Raw genomic sequence first — 22,083 nt, 5'->3', positions numbered from 1 at the left:
TCACTTGTGGGGGAGCTCCAATGTTTAGGCACACGGGGGCTCTCCAAACGCGACATGGTGTCCGCTAAAGATTGGAGCCAATTTTTCATTCAAAAAGTCAAGAGTCAAATGGCGCTCCTTCCCTTCCGAGCCCTGCCGTGCGCCCAAACAGTGGTTTACCCCCACATATGAGGTATCAGCGTACTCAGGACAAATTGGACAACAACATTCGTGGTCCAGTTTCTCCTTTTACCCTTGGGAAAATAAAAAAATTGTTGCGAAAAGATCATTTTTGTGACTAAAAAGTTAAATGTTAATTTTTCCCCTCCATGTTGCTTCTGCTGCTGTGAAACACCTGAAGGGTTAATAAACTTCTTGAATGTGGTTTTGAGCACTTTGAGGGGTGCAGTTTTTAGAATGGTGTCACTTTTGGGTATTTTCAGCCATATAGAACCCTCAAACTGACTTCAAATGTGAGGTGGTCCCTAAAAAAAATGGTTTTGTAAATTTTGTTGTAAAAATGAGAAATCACTGGTCAAATTTTAACCCTTATAACTTCCTAGCAAAATAAAAATTTGTTTCCAAAATTGTGCTGATGTAAAGTAGACATGTGGGAAATGTTATTTATTAACTATTTTGTCACATAACTCTCTGGTTTAACAGAATAAAAATTCAAAATGTGAAAATTGCTAAATTTTCAAATTTTTCGCCAAATTTCCGTTTTTTTCACAAATAAACTCAGAAATTATCGACCTAAATTTACCACTAACATGAAGCCCAATATGTCACGAAAAAACAATCTCAGAACCGCAAGGATCCGTTGAAGCGTTCCTGAGTTATTACCTCATAAAGGGACACTGGTCAGAATTGCAAAAAATGGCAAGGTCATTAAGGCCAAAATAGGCTGGGTCATGAAGGGGTTAAAGAAGAAGTTACAGGTCTGTGAGAGCCAGAAATCTTGATTGTTTGTTTCTGACCAAATACTTATTTTCCACCATAATATGCAAATAAAATGATAAAAAAACAGACAATGTGATTTTCTGGATTTTTTTTTCTCAGTTTGTCTCCCATAGTTGAGGTCTACCTATGATGTAAATTACAGACGCCTCTCATCTTTTTAAGTGGTGGAACTTGCACTATTGCTGACTGACTAAATACTTTTTTGCCCCACTGTGTATATGTGTATATGTGTGTATATATATACATATATATATATATATATATATATATATATATATATATATATATATATATATATATATATATATATATATGTATATATATGTGTATATATATATATATATATATATATATATATATATATATATATATAATCGGACACACACTGTTATTACACCCTCAGGGAGAATAAGCTGTGAAACTTCTGGAACCACACTGCATCATGTGTTGTGCAATCCTGTGCACGTGGAGAGTTCTGGATGGTCCCAAGTTGCAGAATTTACTATATATAGAGGGGTTGCACCACCCGAATGCGGGAAGTAAAATGACCATTTCAAAATTCTGAGAGGCCAAGGCACCGATTCATCCAACTGTTTTGCCAGGAATTGGGCATAAAACATTTTAAGTCACAAAACATTTCCACTTTTCACAACAGTTTTGCCAAAGTGAGCAGAGCTGTGGCGGGATGGGCATGTGTCGGCACTGAGCGGTGGTGGGATGGGCGTGTGACAGCACTGAGCTGTGGTGGGATGGATGTGTGACAGCACTGAGCGGTGGCGGGATGGGCGTGTGACGGCACTGAGCTGTGGCGGGATGGGCGTGTGACAGCACTGAGTGGTGGTGGGATGGGCGTGTGACTGCACTGAGCTGTGGCGGGATGGGTGTGTGACTGCACTGAGCTGTGGCGGGATGGGCGTGTGACTGCACTGAGCTGTGGCGGGATGGGCGTGTGACGGCACTGAGCTGTGGCGGGATGGGCGTGTGACAGCACTGAGTGGTGGTGAAATGGGCGTGTGACTGCACTGAGCTGTGGCGGGATGGGTGTGTGACTGCACTGAGCTGTGGCGGGATGGGCGTGTGACTGCACTGAGCTGTGGCGGGATGGGCGTGTGACGGCACTGAGCTGTGGCGGGATGGGCGTGTGACGGCACTGAGCTGTGGCGGGATGGGCGTGTGACGGCACTGAGAGGTGGCGGGATGGGCGTGTGACAGCGCTGAGCGGTGGTGGGATGGGCGTGTGACTGCACTGAGCGGTGGCGGGATGGGCGTCATGGCACTGAGCGGTGGCGGGATGGGCGTGTGACAGCAGTGGCGAGATAGGGGTGACTGCACTGAGCGGTGGCGGGATAGGCGTGTGACGGCACTGAGCGGTGGCGGGATGGGCGTGTGACGGCACGGAGCGGTGGTGGGGTAGGGGTGATGGCACTGAGCGGTGGCAGGATGGGCATGTGACTGCACTGAGCGGTGGCGGGATGGGCGTGTGACGGCACTGAGCTGTGGCGGCATGGGCGTGTGACAGCACTGAGTGGTGGGATGGGCGTGTGACTGCATTGAGCTGTGGTGGGATGGGCGTGTGACGGCACTGAGCTGTGGCGGCATGGGCGTGTGACAGCACTGAGTGGTGGGATGGGCATGTGACTGCACTGAGCGGTGGCGGGATGGGCGTGTGACGGCACTGAGCTGTGGCGGCATGGGCGTGTGACAGCACTGAGTGGTGGGATGGGCGTGTGACTGCACTGAGCTGTGGTGGGATGGGCATGTGACGGCACTGAGCTGTGGCGGCATGGGCGTGTGACAGCACTGAGTGGTGGGATGGGCGTGTGACTGCACTGAGCGGTGGTGGGATGGGCGTGAGACTGCACTGAGCTGTGGCGGGATGGGCGTGTGACTGCACTGAGCTGTGGCGGGATGGACGTGTGACGGCACTGAGCTGTGGTGGGATGGGCATGTGACGGCACTGAGCGGTGGTGGGATGGGCGTGTGACTGCACTGAGCTGTGGTGGGATGGGCGTGAGACTGCACTGAGCTGTGGTGGGATGAGCGTGTGACAGCACTGAGCGGTGGCGGGATGGGCGTATGACAGCACAGCCTCATCTAATTCATAACTAGCTGTGGCGTCCATACACCAGAAATCTAACTCCAGTCGCGGAGGTGCACGCTACTCGACAGCAGTTACTGATTCATTAAGATGCTGAATTAATCCTGTCTAACTCTAGAGCGCCCCCTTATGAATACCAGCTTGAACATTGATGAATCAGGACTTACATTGTTAGAAAGCATGCCTAAAATAATCTTTCACTGTAATTTTCAGTTTAGTCTCCGTACCTCCTTCAATTGTCACTGCCCCCTCTGATTCTGGAAAAAAAAAAAATCTTTTTTTTTTTTGTGTCCCTCCATTCTAAAGTTTTGCACCATTACCTTTGGTAAGGCATATTTTCCATTCAAGCAACTGGGCGTGTACCACACAACGTCTGTGGAAGGGGCCGTGTTTTGATTGGCCAGTGTAAGAGGGGGGAATAAAAACACAAATTTTGTAGTACACGCCCAGTTGGCTGAAGGGAAAATTTGCACATGGGGTCTACAAAAATACATTTATTTTTTGGGAAAAACTGCAGCCAACAAAGGTGAGGAGTCAAGCACGTGTGAATATATACTAATTTTGCATACTGGGCGGCAAAAGTTGCAAAGTGAGAATTAACCTTTATAATGAACCTAATGAACGTGGCAGCATTTTGGTAAAGTGGGTGTTTTTTTTTTGTTTGTTTTTTACTATAGGCTAAACTGGATTTATGTGAGGGCCAAGGGCTTCTATTATATGTGGGTGGGGACATAGAGGTTGGAGCCTTGTACGGTGGAGCAGGTGTTTGCCTCTGTTGTTCTCCCCTTGTTTGTACCCTGTCTTTTGAATTAGTAATTGGGGGGCATAATATATTGGCAGGCTCCTGTTGTGCAGTGTGTATGTGACAGATACTCTGGAGACCGTGCCGAGATTACACCTTTATTAGTTTAAGGTTAAATTCATTGTTGAATTGTACTGATCCCGAGTTACACCCTGTATTATACTCCAGAGGTGCACTCACTATTCTGCTGGTGCAGTCACTGTGTACACACATTACATTACTGATCCTGAGTTACCTCCTGTATTATACTCCAGAGCTGCACTCACTATTCTGCTGGTGCAGTCACTGTGTACACACATTACATTACTGATCCTGAGTTACCTCCTGTATTATACTCCAGAGCTGCACTCACTATTCTGCTGGTGCAGTCACTGTGTACGTACATTACATTACTGATCCTGAGTTACATCCTGTATTATACTCCAGAGCTGCACTCACCATTCTGCTGGTGCAGTCACTGTGTACATACAGTACATTACTGATCCCGACATACATCCTGTATTATATACTCCAGAGCTGCACTCACTATTCTGCTGGTGCAGTCACTGTGTACATACATTACATTACTGATCCTGAGTTACCTCCTGTATTATACTCCAGAGCTGCACTCACTATTCTGCTGGTGCAGTCACTGTGTACATACATTACATTACTGATCCTGAGTTACATCCTGTATTATACTCCAGAGCTGCACTCACTATTCTGCTGGTGCAGTCACTGTGTACATACAGTACATTACTGATCCCGACATACATCCTGTATTATATACTCCAGAGCTGCACTCACTATTCTGCTGGTGCAGTCACTGTGTACATACTAAATCATACATTTACATGTGGCAACTTTCTTGGCACCATTTGCATGTTTGACTTTGGCATCATAGAATCATATCATTTTACGCCATTACGGGCCGGATGGCCTGGACTTCTTGTTTAAATGATCTGATGTATTAAATTACTGTACCTTATGACAACATCTCTCTTGTGTGCAAGCTTCCAATTAATATTTGTACCATGTTTGATTGCTTCATTGACATCCCGCATACTTGTTATGTGGGTCGCCATGGTTTCATGCCATACCTGCGTGATTTCCGGCTGGATGGCCGCCTTTGTGGGCACTGTGTACTATATTGGATAATGCTAATATTATATGTGACCCTACATTTATAACTTTATTACATACAAGCTTGTGTGCTGGTTTTCAAATCACATCCGCACCATGCTTGATTAGTCTACTGATGTCCCGCATATCCTCTATGTGTGGGCACACTGTATCATATTGGGTAATGCTAATGCCACATGTGACCCTATGCATATAATCCCAATATATGCAAGCTTCGTTGTACAAAATTCATGATGTTCTACATATACATTAATTTGGTTGTCATGGTTTCTCCTTGCCGACGTCCTTTCCGGCCATATGGCCGGTCTTCTGCGCTGACACCACTTGGTATTCTTGCGCATGCGCTCTATACTGGGAACAACGCCATTGCTACTTCCGGTCTCCGGGCCGGTGTTTCTCCTGCAGCTGAGGTCGATCCTTCTATTGTGTAAGTGTATTTAAGAGGTAAGGTTGGCATACTTGCCCCTGACGAAGCTACCTTGTGTGGCGACACGCGTAGAGCATAGACCCACGGACCTTTTTTGCACTTGACTGACAGGACGGAATGAGACCTGGGGACCCGCACATTTGATTGATACACATGAGTATGAAGCTCCTTGTGATATGAATGCCTGACTGGTATAATTTGGATCAGTATGGGCGCTTGATTTTGTTACATTTTGCAACTTACTATAGCCTTTTGGGAAGAAGGCAGATACAGGGGGTATATGACTCCACATGCATTGTAGGTGGGTGATTTTTTTACCCACATGCTGGTAGCCCCTTTACTATGCTCTGAAGGTATTTGTTATGGTGGGGACCTTTCTTTACTATGAATACCAAAGATTATCTTGAATAACTGTTTAGCAACTATTATATGACCAATTGTTTTTGGAAGGGTTACTCTCTAATCCCCCTGCCTAACCTTCTCAAGTGCCAAATTATATCTCGGTCCGTGGGATATGTTTTTCTCCTTTGTCATTGTGGGTATTTTCTTGCCTTTTAATTGTTTTTAATGTTGCTGCTTGCTTAACTTTTTCTAATAAATATTTATATTTGGGAATTCATCATTGTCCCGTTGATCTCCAATACAACATGTCTTTTTCTGTGTGATTTAGTTTGAGGTTTTTCATGTTGAGGTAGATTCGAGACATTTTCTGATTTGATATATTAGTGGTGGTGCCCTCCATTCTTTGATAATGTGTCACTGTGTACATACATTACATTACTGATCCGGAGTTACATCCTGTATTATACCCCAGAGCTGCACTCACTATTCTGCTGCTGTAGTTATTTTGAAGATTATTTAAAGGGAACCTGTCACCCCCAAAATCCAAGATGAGCCAAGCCCACCGGCATCAGGGGCTTATCTACAGCATTCTGTAATGCTGTAGATAATCTCCCGATGTAGCCTGAAAGATGAGAAAAAGAGGTTAGATTATACTCACCCAGGGGCGGTCCTGCTGCGGTCCGGTCCGATGGTAATAGTCATTTTTTGAATGAACACCTTCTACAGGTCCTTCTCAAAAAATTAGCATATAGTGTTAAATTTCATTATTTACCATAATGTAATGATTACAATTAAACTTTCATATATTATAGATTCATTATCCACCAACTGAAATTTGTCAGGTCTTTTATTGTTTTAATACTGATGATTTTGGCATACAACTCCTGATAACCCAAAAAACCTGTCTCAATAAATTAGCATATCAAGAAAAGGTTCTCTAAACGACCTATTACCCTAATCTTCTGAATCAACTAATTAACTCTAAACACATGCAAAAGATACCTGAGGCTTTTAAAAACTCCATGCCTGGTTCATTACTCAAAACCCCCATCATGGGTAAGACTAGCGACCTGACAGATGTCAAGAAGGCCATCATTGACACCCTCAAGCCAAGAGGGTAAGACCCAGAAAGAAATTTCTCAACAAATAGGCTGTTCCCAGAGTGCTGTATCAAGGCACCTCAATGGTAAGTCTGTTGGAAGGAAACAATGTGGCAGAAAACGCTGTACAACGAGAAGAGGTGACCGGACCCTGAGGAAGATTGTGGAGAAGGACCGATTCAAGACCTTGGGGAACCTGAGGAAGCAGTGGACTGAGTCTGGTGTGGAAACATCCAGAGCCACCGTGCACAGGCGTGTGCAGGAAATGGGCTACAGGTGCCGAAGCGCCTGACCTGGGCTACAGAGAAGCAGCACTGGACTGTTGCTAAGTGGTCCCAAGTACTTTTTTCTGATGAAAGCAAATTTTGCATGTCATTCGGAAATCAAGGTGCCAGAGTCTGGAGGAAGACTGGGGAGAAGCAAATGCCAAAATGCCTGAAGTCCAGTGTCAAGTACCCAGTCAGTGATGGTGTGGGGTGCCATGTCAGCTGCTGGTGTTGGTCCACTGTGTTTCATCAAGGGCAGGGTCAATGCAGCTAGCTATCAGGAGATTTTGGAGCACTTCATGCTTCCATCGGCTGAAATGCTTTATGGAGATGAAGATTTCATTTTTCAGCACGACCTGGCACCTGCTCACAGTGCCAAAACCACTGGTAAATGGTTTACTGACCATGGTATTACTGTGCTCAATTGGCCTGCCAACTCTCCTGACCTGAACCCCATAGAGAATCTGTGGGATATTGTGAAGAGAAAGTTGAGAGACGCAAGACCCAACACTCTGGATGAGCTTAAGGCCGCTATTGAAGCATCCTGGGCCTCCATAACATCTCAGCAGTGTCACAGGCTGATTGCCTCCATGCCACGCCGCATTGAAGCAGTCATTTCTGCCAAAGGATTCCCGACCAAGTATTGAGTGCATAACTGAACATTATTATTTGATGGTTTTTTTGTTTGTTATTAAAAAACACTTTTATTTGATTGGCCGGGTGAAATATGCTAATTTATTGAGACAGGTTTTTTGGGTTATCAGGAGTTGTATGCCAAAATCATCAGTATTAAAACAATAAAAGACCTGACAAATTTCAGTTGGTGGATAATGAATCTATAATATATGAAAGTTTAATTGTAATCATTACATTATGGTAAATAATGAAATTTAACACTATATGCTAATTTTTTGAGAAGGACCTGTATTTGTTTCAGGGCTTAGACATTGTCTGTAATTGACCCTTGGGTGATCCCTCATGAGAGGTCGGACTGGATAAATATTGAGAAACCTTGTATCACAACGATGAGATTTTGTCGCAATAAACACTCAATATCTGATTTTTTTTTTCCAGTCATTATAATTTTTTATTGAAGGGTTCTCAGGTTTTTGTGGTTTTGCAGCAATCTGTTTATTTCTTATGCAATAATTATTATTTTATTTTTTTTTTTGTCGGGAGATGAGAGAAGATCCCTTCGGTTGATTTTAGACTTTAGCCATCAGATCTCTGGAGGAGAAATCTAATATTCCTCATCGTATTCTGTAGTTTGCCTGTAATGATAAATGTACGGATTAGTGTTCTGATACCTTGTGCAGATTATTAAAGATATTGGGTTATGACTAAGAGGGGTTTTCTATCCAAAACAAGTTATCACCCGTCCACCGGACCCTACTAAGCCCCCTGTTTTCCTATGGCTGCTTCATTCACCTGCGGCCCAGGGAGAACAGAGGACACAAGTTACTAATCTGGTGATCGGTGGGGGTCTTGGCAAATATGGGCTTGTGGGTTTTTCGGTTTAATTATTTTTAAAAAGGGGAAAGAGAATAAGTTTGTCTCCCATCACAACAAAAGATTGTTTTTTTAGAAATCCAACATGCCCAATCCTTCATTTCTATCATCATTTGTTGGGAGAACCCCCCATACAGAAGGTGTGTGACGAGTTTTAGGACCCCAGTGTCCTTTTCCATTTGAGCCCTTATCCTCTTCATGGGTGGAGATCAGTGTCCAGGTTTCCATGTTAGTTTAGCGCCTGACAGTGAGGCCAAAACGCCACCAATTGCCGAACGATTTTGTTTCACACTTGTGCAGTCATTTGTTCACCACGGCCCATCACAGCCTTGGCCAACAGTTCCACCACCTCGCGGCCACACTGTCTGGCCCAAACCCTTACAGACAGATCAATGGAGAAGGTCCCCGCTGCTGGTGATAGCCTTACAGCCATAGACAAGTATGACCTAAGGTTTGTGAAGGGGACAAGTATGGATTATTTATAAGATCTATTGTTTGTAGGTGATGGTCACACAGAATTTCTTGAGGTTTTGTTTTGGAACAGATTTTTTCAAAAATACTACCCAAAACCTGCTCGGAAAACTGTTCCCATTCAAATCTACAGTAAATCCACTTTGATGTTCACATGAAAAGTTTTTTCAGAATTTTTTTTTTTTTCCTGAAGAGGTTTTGAAAAACATGCCTCAAAAAGCTATGTGTGTGAACATTCCTCAGATTAGTCAACTCTGGACCCGTATTAAAATATAAGCAATGTATACTCGCCTTCTGCTGTGGCGCTATTCCCAGCGGTGACATGATGTAGTCACATGCAGCCAATGGGCGGCCGTTCGTCATCCGCCTTCACTGACTCATGTGAGTGGACGTCCACCCTAACCAAAGAGTCACCACCAGGAATAGGCTGCTAATCACCCGACAAACAAGCAGAATTCTCATCAGTCAGGTAAAGTTCTAATGTTCAAAATCGTTCTCGGCAGCACATCGTCCTGTATAAACTGGGTGATCGTCCCTACAGTTTTGATTGCAATATGAGATGGGAGCCAGTTTGACACCTTTGACAGCCCGGCACAGGAAGCTCGCCAGGTATTGATGTCTTTTTTTGGAAATGGCACTCGTCCTGATTTGATGTAAGAGTTGAGTTACGAGATTTTTTGGTTTTTAGTAATACATGTAACTGGAGGAGACTTTTGGGGTTTGGGCACTTTAGTAATAGATTCCTGGCCAAGTTTCTTTTACCTCTTATATCCAGAGTTTCTGCCTCGCCTTCCTCCTTTATGTGATCCATATCCTCCAGCTCTGCCCCATTCTTCTTCCCCATCACCATAATCTGATCCGTATCCATTTCTGCCCGATTGAGCTCCTTGATTGCAAGAGCCAGATTTCTTGCGTCGTCCTCCACATCCTCCTGATGAGCCAGACTTCTGTGCTTTCCCAGAAAACTTATTTCCAAGACCTTGTAGTAAACCGTTCAGACCACCCCCCGAGCCCAGAGCCGAGCCAGCCTTCTGGAGTAGTCCAGACAGTGGACAATTACCGTTAGAGCCAGCCTTCTGGAGTAGTCCAGACAGTGGACTATTACCGTTAGAGCCAGCCTTCTGGAGTAGTCCAGACAGTGGACTATTACCGTTAGAGCCAGCCTTCTGGAGTAGTCCAGACAGTGGACAATTACCGTTACCATCTTCTGAACGGGAACCCAAAAGCTGGCCAAGGCCTTGGAGCTTATCTTGTTGACCACCTTGAAATGATGGGTTTGGTAAACCTAGATTTGGGACAAGTCCAGACAGCATGTCCATAATTCCACCCTGAGATGCTTTTTGATCTCCGTTGCCACATCTTCCTGCAGGCGGACCACTATAGTCTCCTGAGGAGACACATAACATTGATGTAAGAAACACCGCCGAAACAATAATTTCATCTACCACTTAATAAAGACCCTCCAAACTTTGACACCTATGGTGGCTCCTCACACATCACTTATTGGGATGAAGCCACCACAGATTTAACGGCTTGCTTTATTTGCACAAAATGTTCAACTTTTATCAATTTTCCACCACTCCTGCCAAATTTTTAAGAGGATGGCGAAACATGTGGCCAATATAATTTACTCCAAAAATTGCCTTATTTCAATAGTTAATCCAGCAGAGAGGGGGCTCACTTGGCTACTAAATAAAGGGACAACTCCATTCTACTTACCTCGACCTCCATACCCAGGTCCCTGACCAAAGGGTCCGCTCTCTGCAAGATGTAGGATCATGGCGAACAGCGCAGTGCCGATTATAGGCTTCATTGTCTTGTGGATCTGTGTAGGGTAATAACATTATTTAATGCTCAACATTGAATATCACAGGATGGACCATTTATATGGATACACCTGGGTGGACCATTTATAAAGATGCCATCCAAAATGGCCGCCATGGTCACCACCCATCTTAAAAAGTTTTCCCCCTCCCATATACTAATGTGCCACATACAGGAAGGTGATATCACCAACCCTGTATATAATCTACAAAAACAGTTGTTTTTTGGGGTTCTTGTTTTACTATTAGAGGAATGTGTCCGACACTGATGGTGTTGAGACGACATTTCTGACAAGTAAAAAAAAATGTAACCGGGAAAAAAAGCAGGATCTGTACCAACATTTTTCCAAAAAACACAGCCCACATACCCAAACACCCATACACAAATCGGCACTATAAAATCCTGGATTTCTTCATATGTGCATCCTCCAATGTGGTGTACATGATGCAATGTACAAGGAGCACCTGATAGAGCCGACATTGGAGAAACGAAGCAAAAACTACAAATGAGGATGAACTTACCCGGACGCCTGCGAGGTCATGTTTCTTTGGACCAGAACACAGTGAGACCGATTTAAGTCTTAATACTGAAAGGTTATTTAAGAAGACAGAGAAAAATCTTGGATTTTTAGCTTAAGGCTGAGTCACACATAACGATATCGTTGCAACGTCACGCTTTTGGTGACGTAGCAACGATCCCGCTAACGATCTCGTTATGTGTGACAGCGACCAACGATCAGGCCCCTGCTGGGAGATCGTTGGTCGTTGGGGAATGATCAGGACCATTTTTTGGTCGCTGATCACCCGCTGTCATCGCTGGATCGGCGTGTGTGACGCCAATCCAGCGATGTGTTCACTTGTAACCAGGGTAAATATCGGGTTACTAGGCGCAGGGCCGCGCTTAGTAACCCGATATTTACCCTGGTTACCATTGTAAAAGTTAAAAAAAAAAAAAAACAGTACATACTCACATTCTGATGTCTGTCACGTCCCCCGGCGTCCACAGGGTTAAAACTGCTTTCGGCAGGAGCGCTGCTAATGCACGCGCTGCTGCCGAGAGCTTACCTGCACTGACGTCACCGCTGTTACTGCCGGCGCTTTTTACTTTTACAATGGTAACCAGGGTAAATATCGGGTTACTAAGCGCGGCCCTGCACTTAGTAACCCAATGTTTACCCTGGTTACCCGGGTGCTGCAGGGGGACTTCAGCATCGTTGAAACTGTCTTCAACGATGCCGAAGTCGTTCCCCTGATCGTTGGTCGCTGGAGAGAGCTGTCTGTGTGACAGCTCCCCAGCGACCACACAACGCCTTACCAACGATCACGGCCAGGTCGTATCGCTGGTCGTGATCGTCGGTAAGTCGTTTAGTGTGACGGTACCTTAAGGAAGTTCAGGTGTTTGACAAAAGGACAAAATCTAACACTTGGATTGATGCCTCTACATGGACACTTCACACCTCTACCAGAAGTGGTTACTCCCACCACCTCTCCAGTTGTAACAAAAACCTTAATTTTGCACCTACCCATTGTCTAATCAGAAAAATAATGTATAATTCCTGGAATACTTTTGTATTTTTTGGCATAGAAGTATTTCACAATCATTAGAAAAGGTGAAAAAAATGCTTAAAAAAAAAGGAAAAAAAAAAACGACAAAGAATTGACATACTGCAGATTTTAGAAATCTCATTCACTTTTGCTGGTACAGAAAAATGCATTGTTTTTCATGGCAAAAATGCAACATATGAACATCCCTGTAGACCCCTGTCCTACTAAGGCCATATCTCATCCTGTAGAATGTAAGCCCGCAAGGGCAGGGTCCTCACCCCTCTGTATCAGTCTGTTATTGTTAGTTTGTTTACTGTAAGTGATGTCTGTAATTTGTATGTAACCATGGAATCAATGGTGCTATATAAATAAATAATAATAATAATTTTCGCAATGAAGACGCAGTAGGTTGCATCATATTGATGGAGGTCTGACATTCACCTCCTCCTCCAATCAGCTGAACATACAAAGTGTACAGAACTGGAACAGAAGTGCTCCATAGACTTTTTAGTGGTTTTTGGGTAATTCTGCACATATTTAGGAGCTGAGCTGCAGTATCCCAGAATGGCCACTATACAGTAGAGGCGCTGTGGTATTCCAGCTCTGTAGGTTATTTACTTCCAGCAGCCTCTGCACCTGATTCCATACTATTGGGGGGGATCTGGGTGACACACCCTCACTAATCTCAAATTCATGACTTTTCCCAAGGTGAGGTCATCAATATCTTTGTACCATTCAAGCCCTTTAAAGAAGGAACAAACCTCCAGAATTTTTTTTTTAAGCAATTCAGGCTTTAGTCTATTCCGTGTATGATATAACTTACTGTGGCTGCAGAGTGACCGGAGGGATCACAGGACACCTCTTCTTAAACGCATTTATGGCACCTGCCTCTGAGGTCAGTATTATATAGTCTATGGGGAGCGAACGTTTTGTTTTTGTTATTTAGGGATTTTCTTATTTTTCGTTATCATTTGTCCAAACTGAAAGGTCAGGTGATTAGCACAAGGTATTAAGTATCCACTAACTGACCCAGGAATTATCAGGGGTTTATTTTTATAGGGATACATTAAAGGAGAAGTAAACCTAGTGAGAGCAGCGATATCGGCTATATGAATGGGTGTGAATATATCTGCAGGATCTGGACATACGGGATATAAAGTAGTGATTATAGGGACAAGAAATGGTCTAAACTTCAGGTGTTCATATTATTATAGTGCTTTGGAACAAAGCACTATATTGTAATTAAAGAATGATGCCCCACTGATGCTCAGTAGCGTTTAGGTCTGGAGACATGCTTGGCCAGTCCAGCACCTTTACCCTCAGTTTTTGTAACAAAGCAGTTGAAGTTTGGGGTCGTTATATTGAAATACTGCTCTGCTGTCCAGTTTCTGAAGGGAGGGGATCATGCTCTACTTCAGTATGTCACAGTATGTGTTGACATTCATGGTTTCTGCAAAGAACTGTAGCCCCCCACAGCTGGCAGCACTCACACAGCCCCACACCATGAGGCTATGTGCACACCCTGCGGATTTTGCTGCGGGTCCGCAGCAGTTTTCCATGAGTTTACAGTACCATGTAAACCTATGGAAAACAAAATCCGCAGTGCACATGCTGCGGAAAAAAAACGCGTGGAAACGCTGCGTTGTCTATTCCGCAGCATGTCAATTCTTTGTGCGGATTCCGCTGCGGGTTGCCCCTGCTCCATAATAGGAATCTGCAGGTGTAAAACCGCTGGTGGAATCCGCACAAAAACCGTGGTAATTCCGCAGTAAATCCGCAGGTAATCCGCAGTGCTGTTTACCTGTGGATTTACAAAGACGGGTGCGGAAAAATCCGCAGAGATCCCACCTACGTGTGCTCATACCCTCAAACTCTCACCACCATGCTTGACTGTAGGCAGGACATACTTGTGTTTGTACTCCTTACCTGGTTGCTGCTACATACTCTTGACACCATCTGAACCAAATGAGTTTTTGTCACATCAGACTGCAGGACATGGTTCCAGTAATCCATGGCCTTAAGGCTATGTGCCCACGTTGCGGATTAGCCTCTGGAATTTTTTGTGCGGATTCTGAATCTCTTGGCAAAAAAACGCAGGTGCAGATTTTGTGCGGATTTCTTGCGTTTTTACCCCTGCAGATTTCTATAATGGAATGGGTACAAAAACGCTGCAGATCCGCACAAAAGTGACATGCTGCTTCTTTTAATCCGCAGAGTTTCCGCACAGAATTTTCCGCACCATTAGCACAGCATTTTTTTTTTCATTGATTTACATTGTACTGTAAATCACTTGTGGATCTGCAGCGTTTCTGTGAGGTAAAAAACGCTGCGGATCCGCAGGAAATCCGCAACGTGTGCACATAGCCTAAGTCTGCTTGTCTTCAGCAAACGGTTTGCAGCTTTCTTGTGCATCATCTTTGAGTCTTCCTTCTGCGACGACAGCTGTGCAGGCCAATGTGATAGTGTGCGGTGGCGTATGGTCTGAGCACTGACAAGCGGACCCCCCACGCCTATAACCTCTGCAGCAATATGTATGGTCTGAGCACTGACAGGCGAACCCCCCACCCCTGTAACCTCTGCAGCAATATGTATGGTCTAAGCACTGACAGGCGAACCCCCCACCCCTGTAACCTCTGCAGCAATATGTATGGTCTGAGCACTGACAGGCGAACCCCCCACCCCTGTAACCTCTGCAGCAATATGTATGGTCTGAGCACTGACAGGCGAACCCCCCACCCCTGTAACCTCTGCAGCAATATGTATGGTCTGAGCACTGACAGGCGAACCCCCCCACCCCTGTAACCTCTGCAGCAATATGTATGGTCTGAGCACTGACAGGCGAACCCCCCCACCCCTGTAACCTCTGCAGCAATATGTATGGTCTGAGCACTGACAGGCGAACCCCCCCACCCCTGTAACCTCTGCAGCAATGTGTATGGTCTGAGCACTGAGTGGCGGACCCCCACGCCTGTAACCTCTGCAGCAATATGTATGGTCTGAGCACTGACAGGCGGACCCCCCACCCCTGTAACCTCTGCAGCAATATGTATGGTCTGCGCACTGACTGGCGGACCCCCCACCCCTGTAACCTCTGCAGCAATGTGTATGGTCTTTCCACTGACAGGCGGACCCCCCACCCCTGTAACCTCTGCAGCAATATGTATCGTCTGAGCACTGACAGGCAAGACCCCCCACCCCTGTAACCTCTGCAGCAATATGTATGGTCTGCGCACTGACTGGCGGACCCCCCTACCCCTGTAACCTCTGCAGGCCACACTCGTATGTCTATTCTGACAAGACAACCCTGGATATGATGCTGAGCAGATGCACTCCTTCTGTGGTCGTCCATGGTGAGGCCGGTTCTGAGTCACCTATCTTGTTAGACACCGTATGGTCTTGGCCACCATGTGCAGCTCAGTGTCAGGGTGTTGGCAATCTTCTTATAGCCTCGGCCATCTTTATGTACAGATTGTGAGAGCAAGAACACCAAATGTTACACCCCTGCTCCCCATTCACACCTGAGACCTTCTAACACTGAGTCACATGACCCTGGGGAGGGAAAATGGCTTATTGGGCACAATTTGGCCATTTTCACTTAGGGGTGTACTCACTTGTGTTGCCAGTGGTTTAGACATTAATGGCTGCATTGAGATATTTATAGGGCACCACATTTACACTGTTATACAAGCTGCACACTGACTACATTGTATCACAGTGTCAGATCTTCAGTTTTGACCCATGAAAAGAAAGAAAATATTTACAAAAATGTCAGGGGTGTGCCCACTGTTATGATATACTGTACATTACTGATCCTGAGTTACATCCTTTATTATTATTATTATTATTATTATTATTTATATAGCAAATAAAAAAAGGAGGTGGAAAGTGCTTGGATGTGTGCTTTGAAGGACAGGGCAGCGTCAAGGTTTACTCCGAGGCAGCAGACTTCCAGTACGGGGGAAAGCGTATACTCCAGAGCTTCACTCACTATTCTGCTGGTGCTGTCACTGTGTACATACATTACTGATCCTGAGTTACATCCTGTATTATACTCCAGAGCTGCACTCACTATTCTGCTGGTGCAGTCACTGTGTACACACATTACATTACTGATCCTGAGTTACATCCTGTATTATACCCCAGAGCTGCACTCACTATTCTGCTGGTGCAGTCACTGTGTACATACATTACTGATCCTGAGTTACATCCTGTATTATACTCCAGAGCTGCACTCACTATTCTGCTGGTGCAGTCACTGTGTACATACATTACATTACTGATCCTGAGTTACATCCTGTATTATACTCCAGAGCTGCACTCACTATTCTGCTGGTGCAGTCACTGTGTACACAAATTACATTACTGATCCTGAGTTACATCCTGTATTATACTCCAGAGCTGCACTCACTATTCTGCTGGTGCAGTCACTGTGTACACACATTACATTACTGATCCTGAGTTACATCCTGTATTATACCCCAGAGCTGCACTCACTATTCTGCTGGTGCAGTCACTGTGTACATACATTACTGATCCTGAGTTACATCCTGTATTATACTCCAGAGCTGCACTCACTATTCTGCTGGTGCAGTCACTGTGTACACAAATTACATTACTGATCCTGAGTTACATCCTGTATTATACTCGAGAGCTGCACTCACTATTCTGCTGGTGCAGTCACTGTGTACATACATTACATTACTGATCCTGAGTTACATCCTGTATTATACTCGAGAGCTGCACTCACTATTCTGCTGGTGCAGTCACTGTGTACATACATTACATTACTGATCCTGAGTTACATCCTGTATTATACCCCAGAGCTGCACTCACTATTCTGCTGGTGCAGTCACTGTGTACACAAATTACATTACTGATCCTGAGTTACATCCTGTATTATACTCGAGAGCTGCACTCACTATTCTGCTGGTGCAGTCACTGTGTACATACATTACATTACTGATCCTGAGTTACATCCTGTATTATACTCCAGAGCTTCACTCACTATTCTGCTGGTGCTGTCACTGTGTACATACATTACTGATCCTGAGTTACATCCTGTATTATACTCCAGAGCTGCACTCACTATTCTGCTGGTGCAGTCACTGTGTACACACATTACATTACTGATCCTGAGTTACATCCTGTATTATACCCCAGAGCTGCACTCACTATTCTGCTGGTGCAGTCACTGTGTACATACATTACTGATCCTGAGTTACATCCTGTATTATACTCCAGAGCTGCACTCACTATTCTGCTGGTGCAGTCACTGTGTACATACATTACATTACTGATCCTGAGTTACATCCTGTATTATACTCCAGAGCTGCACTCACTATTCTGCTGGTGCAGTCACTGTGTACACAAATTACATTACTGATCCTGAGTTACATCCTGTATTATACCCCAGAGCTGCATTCACTATTCTGCTGGTGCAGTCACTGTGTACACAAATTACATTACTGATCCTGAGTTACATCCTGTATTATACTCGAGAGCTGCACTCACTATTCTGCTGGTGCAGTCACTGTGTACATACATTACATTACTGATCCTGAGTAACATCCTGTATTATACCCCAGAGCTGCACTCACTATTCTGCTGGTGCAGTCACTGTGTACATACATTACATTACTGATCCTGAGTTACATCCTGTATTATACTTCAGAGCTGTATTCCCAATTCTGCTGGTTGTTACTGAAAACAGTCAAGCTTGTCATTAGGCACATTAACTAACTAGCAGCTTCTAAAATGAAGCTTGCAATAATTATGGATATAACTGAGGTTTAATGAAGGGATGTTTTACATTGACTTTCTACATTTATATATACGATTTATTTAGCTATTAATTAACGATCGGTAGGTTTGTGTGACCATGGGAACAGGAGAACCGTTATATCCATTAGCCTGGGGTGTAAAGGGCTATTATAGGTTACACTTCTTTGGGTATGATATATGTAGTTGTATTGGTAATAGTTTGTTTTTTTTCTCCAGAGAAGGACGAGGTCGACTCCAGCCCGAATCGCCCAGATATGAATCGCAACCCGTCCCCACCGACAAGCGATGATGAAGAGGAGCAGAAGGAAGACTCCATAGGGAGCACCGTGTACAGCAAGCACTGGTTCTTCAGCACCCTGACCAGGCTCATCCAGGTGATCGCTGCACATCCTCGCAGTCTATACTCTGCCTTTAAATACCTAATATTATTATGTGGGGCCCAGCATACCCAGGTATCACTGCCGCACCGAACTCTGAACACTAGATATGTATTGGTCTATGATCGTGATTCTCTTCGTTTTTAGTTAGTCACTGAAAAAGACAAATCCCAGCCTGCTGCTGCTGGTGGCGAGGAGATCTCGATGGAGCTGGATGAAGACATGGAAAACGACATTTGTAAAGTTTGGGACATGTCGATGAATGAGGTATGGAGACAAATGGGAGGATAGTGGAAAGGTTCTGCAGCAGCACAGAGTATTTCTGGAGCGGGGCATGCTAATTTTATGGGAGGTCAGACTGAAAGATACTTATTGTAGAGTAAACTTTGCTCCTCAAACCCTCTGTTCTGCTGGGAATCCTGCTCTTTACGTGTTGCTACGTTGTAGGCTGACCTGCCACATGATCAGCACGTGCCTACCCTGAAATACTCTGTGCTGCTGTGTAATCCTTCTACTTATATGGCTACCAACAACCTCTGTGCATTCCTTTCCTCTGAAATACTCTGTGCTGCTGGGCTCTGCTCTGTGTCCTCCCACAGGATAAGCATATATGACCAGGAAAGTGTGCTAATTATGTGGTAGATCACAGATTGACAAGTAACATAACGGAAGATCTCGGAGCCCAGCAGCACAGAGAATTTCAGGAGCCGAGTTCAGATGTTGGAAGTCATAAAGTGAGTTACATATTGGAACACATAGCATCTCCAGCAGCATGGACTGTCCCAGGAGAGGGGTTTGCGGATACTTGTGGGAGGATATAGAAGAAGAGAGAAAGAACTAGAAGGTTTTTTTTATTTTTTTAAGCAGCACAGAGCATTTCAGGAGGAAGCGGTGCTGTTCTTGTGCAAAGTCACAGTAAGGGCTCATGCAGACGTCCATGCAACAGGGTTAATGGACGGTGTGGTCACCGGTCAAATAGAAGTATGTGACGCGGCCACGCTTAAGTTGGGAGAACCACGACCAGTCCGTGCTCGGTCAGTGAAGTGTGGGGTACAGTGACCTCTTCACATAATGATGACATGGCTGTGACCTCCCTTGTCTGATAACATTTCAGTACATTAAGGGTGCATCGTAATCTTTGATCCGTAAAGGTCAGACAATTATTGTTTATTTCGCTGTCTGGAATTTTCCTACTTTCTGTTGCCAATCTACAAACACACAATTGTAAATGTCAGATTAGGATTAACCTTTCACGATTGGATTAGACATTGTGTTTGTGATAAGGATCCGCACATCTCAAATTCATGCTATAAAATCCATATCGGGGGTCTGTACAGAGTATTTGTGAGGGGACGCAGTCAGACGACCGTATAAATCGGACCGAGATCAGAACGCAATGCACGGACTGACCAGTGGCTCTCCCGACCCGAGCGTGACAGCTTTATGCATTTCTGTGCAGTTGCCAGTTGTGTTGGGAGAGCTGCCGGCCAGTCTGTGCATTGCCATCCGATCGCTCTCTGATTTATGCTGCCATCTGATTGCGCCCTTACATATAAAGTTGGTGTGTGATGCACAATTTAGCTGCTCAAGCAACATGAGGGATTGAAGACTGCAAGCCGTCATCCACAGCTTTCCTTATCAGGCCGTAGATGTAGCAGTGCTGGCTGATGCCATAGGTGAGCAGGGATTATCGCACAGACATACAATGGAGAATATATTTGGAAAAGTATTTGATACGCTGCCGATTTTGCAAGTTTTCCCACCTACAAAGAATTGAGAGATCTGTAATTTTTATCGTAGGTACACTTCAACTGTGAGAGACAGAATCTAAAGATGCAATCCTGAAAATCTCATTGTATGATTTTTGCATAATTAATTTTCATATATTGCATGAAATAAGTATTTGATAAAATAGAAAAACAGAACTTAATATTTGGTACAGAAACCTTTGTTTGCAATTGCAGAGGTCAGATGTTTCCTGTAGTTCTTGATGAAATTTGCACACACTGCAGCAGGGATTTTGGCCGCCTCCTCCATACAGATCTTCTCCAGATTTTTCAGGTTTCGTGGCTGTCACTGGGCAACATGGAGCTTCGGCTCCATCCAAAGATTTTCTATTGGGTTCAGGTCTGGAGGCTGGCTAGGCCGCTCCAGGACCTTTAAATGCTTCTTACAGAGCCATTCCGTAGTTGCCCTAGCTGTGGGATTTCGGTCATCGCCATGCTGGAAGACCCAGCCTCGACAGATCTTCAATGCTCTTACTGAGGGAAAGAGGTTGTTGGCCAAAATCTCGCGATAAATGACCCCATCCATCCTCCCTTCAATACGGTGCAGTCGTCCTGTCCCATTTGCAGAAAAGCACCCCCAAAGTATGATATTTCTCCCGGTGTTCTTAGGGTTGTACTCATCCTTCTTCCTCCAAACACAGCAAGTGGAGTTGATGCCAAAAAGTTCTGTTTTGATCTCATCTGACCACATGACCTTCTCCCATGCCTCCTCTAGATCATCCAGATGATCAATGGTGAACTTCAAACGGGCCTGGACATGTGCTGGTGTGAGAAGGGGGACCTTGTTTGCCCTGCAGGATTTAAATCCATGACTGTGTAGTGTGTTCGTATCGGTATTGTTTGATACTGTTATCCCTGGTCTCTTCAGGTCATTGACCAGGTGCTCCGTGTAGTTCTGGGCTGATTCCTGACCTTTCTCAGAATCATCCTTACTGCACGAGGTGAGATCTTGTATGGAGCCTCAGACCGAAGAAGATTGACAGTCATCTTGGGTTTCAAACAGGTGCAATTAATCCAGGTAATGAGTGCAGAGTAGGAGGCTTCTTACAGAAAAGTTTTACAGGTCTGTGAGAGCAGAATTCTTGCTGGTTGATCGGTGATCAAATACTTATTTCATGCAATAAAATACAACTTAATTATTTAAACATCATACAATGTGATTTTCTGTTTTTATTTTTAGATTTTATTTCACAGTTGAAGTGTACCTATGATAACAATTACAGACCTCTCCATTCTTTGTATGTGGGAAAACTTGCAAAATCGGCAGTGTATGAAATACTTATTTCTCCTACGCCTCATTGGGGGACACAGCCCGTGGGTGTATGCTGCTGCTGCCACTAGGAGGCTGACACTAAGTGATACAAAGAAGGTTCTCTCCTCCCCTGCAGTATACACCCTCCTGCTGGCTCTCAGCTCCTCCCCTGCAGTATACACCCTCCTGCTGGCTCTCAGCTCCTCCCCTGCAGTATACACCCTCCTGCTGGCTCTCAGCTCCTCCCCTGCAGTATACACCCTCCTGCTGGCTCTCAGCTCCTCCCCTGCAGTATACACCCTCCTGCTGGCTCTCAGCTCCTCCCCTGCAGTATACACCCTCCTGCTGGCTCTCAGCTCCTCCCCTGCAGTATACACCCTCCTGCTGGCTCTCAGCTCCTCCCCTGCAGTATACACCCTCCTGCTGGCTCTCAGCTCCTCCC

At 44.9% G+C, this 22,083-nt stretch overlaps 2 protein-coding genes across 5 annotated transcripts in view; one reads left to right on the top strand and one right to left on the bottom strand.

The window, feature by feature from the left end:
• The window catches only part of SAAL1 (serum amyloid A like 1), a 92,559-nt gene that overhangs the window by 37,596 nt on the left and 32,880 nt on the right, over positions 1-22,083 (top strand). For 3 of the 4 annotated variants that reach the window (XR_013221493.1, XM_077287135.1, XM_077287138.1), the window contains exons 2-3: positions 18,442-18,599; positions 18,750-18,869. Coding sequence is in view for 3 of the 4 variants with exons in the window: in XM_077287135.1 (XP_077143250.1) it covers positions 18,442-18,599; positions 18,750-18,869 (278 nt within the window). In the remaining variant the exon portion in view is untranslated. Of the gene's footprint in view, positions 1-5,346; positions 5,389-18,441; positions 18,600-18,749; positions 18,870-22,083 lie in introns of those variants that run through there. The other variant, XM_077287137.1, reaches the window with a different exon arrangement.
• LOC143806518 (uncharacterized) overlaps positions 8,194-22,083 on the bottom strand; it is a 95,377-nt gene continuing 81,487 nt past the window's right edge. Inside the window, exons 2-4 of the mRNA XM_077287139.1 lie at positions 10,796-10,901; positions 9,839-10,463; positions 8,194-8,367 (exon numbers count right to left, since the gene is read on the bottom strand). Coding sequence (XP_077143254.1) covers positions 8,337-8,367; positions 9,839-10,463; positions 10,796-10,901 — 762 coding nt within the window. The 3' untranslated portion in view covers positions 8,194-8,336. The remainder of the gene's footprint in view (positions 8,368-9,838; positions 10,464-10,795; positions 10,902-22,083) is intronic.

This window comes from Ranitomeya variabilis, chromosome 2 (genome assembly GCF_051348905.1).
Source record: "Ranitomeya variabilis isolate aRanVar5 chromosome 2, aRanVar5.hap1, whole genome shotgun sequence".
Classification (NCBI taxonomy): Eukaryota; Metazoa; Chordata; class Amphibia; order Anura; family Dendrobatidae; genus Ranitomeya; species Ranitomeya variabilis.
This window is presented reverse-complemented; position numbering and strand designations above follow the sequence as displayed.